The sequence below is a fragment of the Metopolophium dirhodum genome, chromosome 3, assembly GCF_019925205.1.
Source record: "Metopolophium dirhodum isolate CAU chromosome 3, ASM1992520v1, whole genome shotgun sequence".
NCBI classification, from domain to species: Eukaryota; Metazoa; Arthropoda; class Insecta; order Hemiptera; family Aphididae; genus Metopolophium; species Metopolophium dirhodum.
The window spans coordinates 4,309,617-4,312,328 of NC_083562.1; the positions used below are offsets into that span (position 1 = coordinate 4,309,617).

At 27.9% G+C, this 2,712-nt stretch overlaps 1 protein-coding gene across 1 annotated transcript; it reads left to right on the plus strand.

Annotated features, from left to right (window-relative positions):
- The first annotated feature begins 317 nt into the window (after positions 1-317).
- On the plus strand, positions 318-2,468 carry LOC132941868 (proteasome subunit beta type-6). The gene is made up of 6 exons (XM_061010082.1): positions 318-517; positions 669-736; positions 831-962; positions 1,022-1,151; positions 1,986-2,130; positions 2,187-2,468. Exons 1-6 carry the CDS (start codon positions 443-445, stop codon positions 2,366-2,368), a joined length of 732 nt encoding a protein of 243 aa, XP_060866065.1. The 5' UTR covers positions 318-442; the 3' UTR covers positions 2,369-2,468.
- The last annotated feature ends 244 nt before the right edge of the window (positions 2,469-2,712 follow it).

Here is a 2,712-nt window from a genome sequence, read left to right on the forward strand (position 1 = left end):
GGGATGCGGTAACCGGACCAAAATTCTTATTGTCGCTTACATACCTATCTATTTTATCATGAACTTGTCACTTGTGAACAAACTTGAAACGATCCAATAATCCACATTAAACGATTAAACTTTTAAACTCATCCATATTATTATTATTCCATCTTCAAGATGGCATCTTGCGTAAATAGCATTATCGTAATGTAGATAATAAAAATGTATGTGATAAAATCAACTAACCGTTAACACCATAACCGTGTTAATGGTATTCTTCTTAGCAATGATTATGCGATTTCGTTTTTAGGGTTATGTACAAACAATTTAAGTATTATCAGCAAAATTTAATATTATTAATTTTTATTTTTATAGTTTGTTATATTTACGTTAGTAAATTACCTAACGAAATACCTATTGAAATTTATTAAGTTTGTAAAACTTTTGAAAATCGACAATTATGTCTCTCCTCAGTCATTGTGGATTTCAAGACAGCGGCATTCATGATATCACAAAGGATGAAGTGACCACTGGTGTAAGTAATTTCTAATTTTCCAAAATAAATAAATAAACACTCATTTTTAATTATGCCATTTAATTTGTGTACACTATTTGTATACTGTAAGTCTGTACCTATGTATAATCATTGAATGTATAATAAAATCAATTTTATTAATATTTTACAGACTACCATCATAGCTGCTATTTATGACGGTGGTGTTATAATCGGAGCTGACTCTCGCACTACAACTGGGTAATTGAAATACTGATATTTAAAACACAATTGTAATTCATTTAAAATAGATTATATTCATATATTGATAACCCATTTATGTTTTGCTTTCTAGAGCATATATTGCTAACCGAGTTACGGATAAATTAACAAAAGTATGTGATAATATTTACTGTTGCCGGTCAGGTTCGGCGGCCGATACACAAGCCATCACTGACATTGTTGCATATTACATGGATTTAACAAGGTAATTAATGATATTTTGTTGAATAAACTTCCCAATAAATAAATATGTTTTTTCCATAGCATTCAAATGGATGAGCCGCCACTTGTCAGAGCGGCTGCCAATGTGTTTAAAAATCTGATTTATGAGAACAGACATCAACTGACTGCTGGGGTCATTGTAGCTGGATGGGACAGCAGATTTGGTGGACAAGTAATTAATAAATATGATATTGTTTTTTCTATGTATTTCTGTTAATGAAAATGAAAAAAAAAGAATACTAAACACAATACCTGTGTATAGATTTCAAACACATGTTTGCATTTTTTTACAATCAGCCATAATAATTAATTGTATGATATGCAGGTAATTTTGACTAGGCACCTATTTTTGCTGTACAAAGTATAATTATCTAATGAAAAAACTGGTTCAGATCTATTTATATTAAATAACTAGCTGATCCCGCACACTTTGTTGCCTGTAAAAAATTGCAACTCTTAAAATTATGATTGATAAACTCCTTTTATGTGTAACTTACTGCAATAAGTGCAACTCAACCACCCTGGTAGGCAATGTTCAAAAATTTGATTTGATAATTTGAAATTTGATACATAGATGATTCTTTGTTCCTTATTGTTAATTATTTTACTACCTAAGTAAAAAAAAATTGTGAGGCTGGGGTATTTTCCAATTTTCCCCTCCCATTTGGCTATTTAGCTTTATTTTATTGATCCCCCTCTTTTAGAAATCATGTCTACACCACTGGTCACACGCTTATGCTAACCACACAATTTGCACATCTATTTAAGTCATTCAAATATAAATTAAATATTGAGTTCAGTATAAAGTAAAAACTATAAATATCCAATTTCAATTGTTTTTTCATAAAGAATATGATAAAAATTTTTATAAAAGTGAATTTATGGTAGTAGAAATATTGAGACAAATAAAACATGCTTAATGTCTTCTATTTTTATATACCATAATAATAACAGAAGTACCTATCTTATTAAAATTGATTTTAAACTCATCACTTATTTATCACAGGTATATTCGATCAATGTAAGTGGTACAATTGTTCAACAAAATATTTCTATTGGTGGTTCTGGTAGTTCTTATTTGTATGGTTTTATGGATTCACAATATAAAGATGGAATGACCCAACAAGAATGTGAAAATCTTGTACTTAATGGTAAGTTTACTTTTGATTAATACTATTACTTTATTATAAGTATATATTTTGTTTAGCAATTTCATTGGCAATTAAGCGTGATGGTTCAAGTGGAGGTGTTGTGCGTATGGGAGTAATAAACCATACTGGTCAAATTCAAAGAAAATTGACACTTGGAGATCAACTCCCAAAATTTTATGATAATAAATATGAAGAAAAACCAGTTGAAGTATCTGGAGGAGACGCTACTATGGTTTAATTTTTTTTTTCAATTATAAATTAAATTGTTTTGCTAACATAAGCAAAATTATTTTTCATTATAATATCTTTATACTAAATAAAACTGAATGAATTCAATACATATGTTTTATTCTTAAATTAACGAATATTTAAATACCTACCTTTTTGTTAATACATAGAAAAAAATAAAGACCTTATTTATTCTTGTAATAATTTTTTTTAACATTTATAATGCCCTATGATTGGAAATTAATTTTAAAAAAATAGATGCAAATGAAATTTTCACAGCTATACTTAAACAATACACTGTATTTCTGTAACATTATTAAATTGTGCTTTTATTTATTTGATGTACAATGTTAT

Bases quoted from the DNA above. Each gene is read 5' to 3' on its own strand.
- LOC132941868 (XM_061010082.1), top strand. From the start codon at position 443: ATGTCTCTCCTCAGTCATTGTGGATTTCAAGACAGCGGCATTCATGAT. The intron at 737-830 runs GTAATTGAAATA...TTTGCTTTCTAG, and splicing joins GACTCTCGCACTACAACTGG to AGCATATATTGCTAACCGAG. The intron at 963-1,021 runs GTAATTAATGAT...TTTTTTCCATAG, and splicing joins TATTACATGGATTTAACAAG to CATTCAAATGGATGAGCCGC.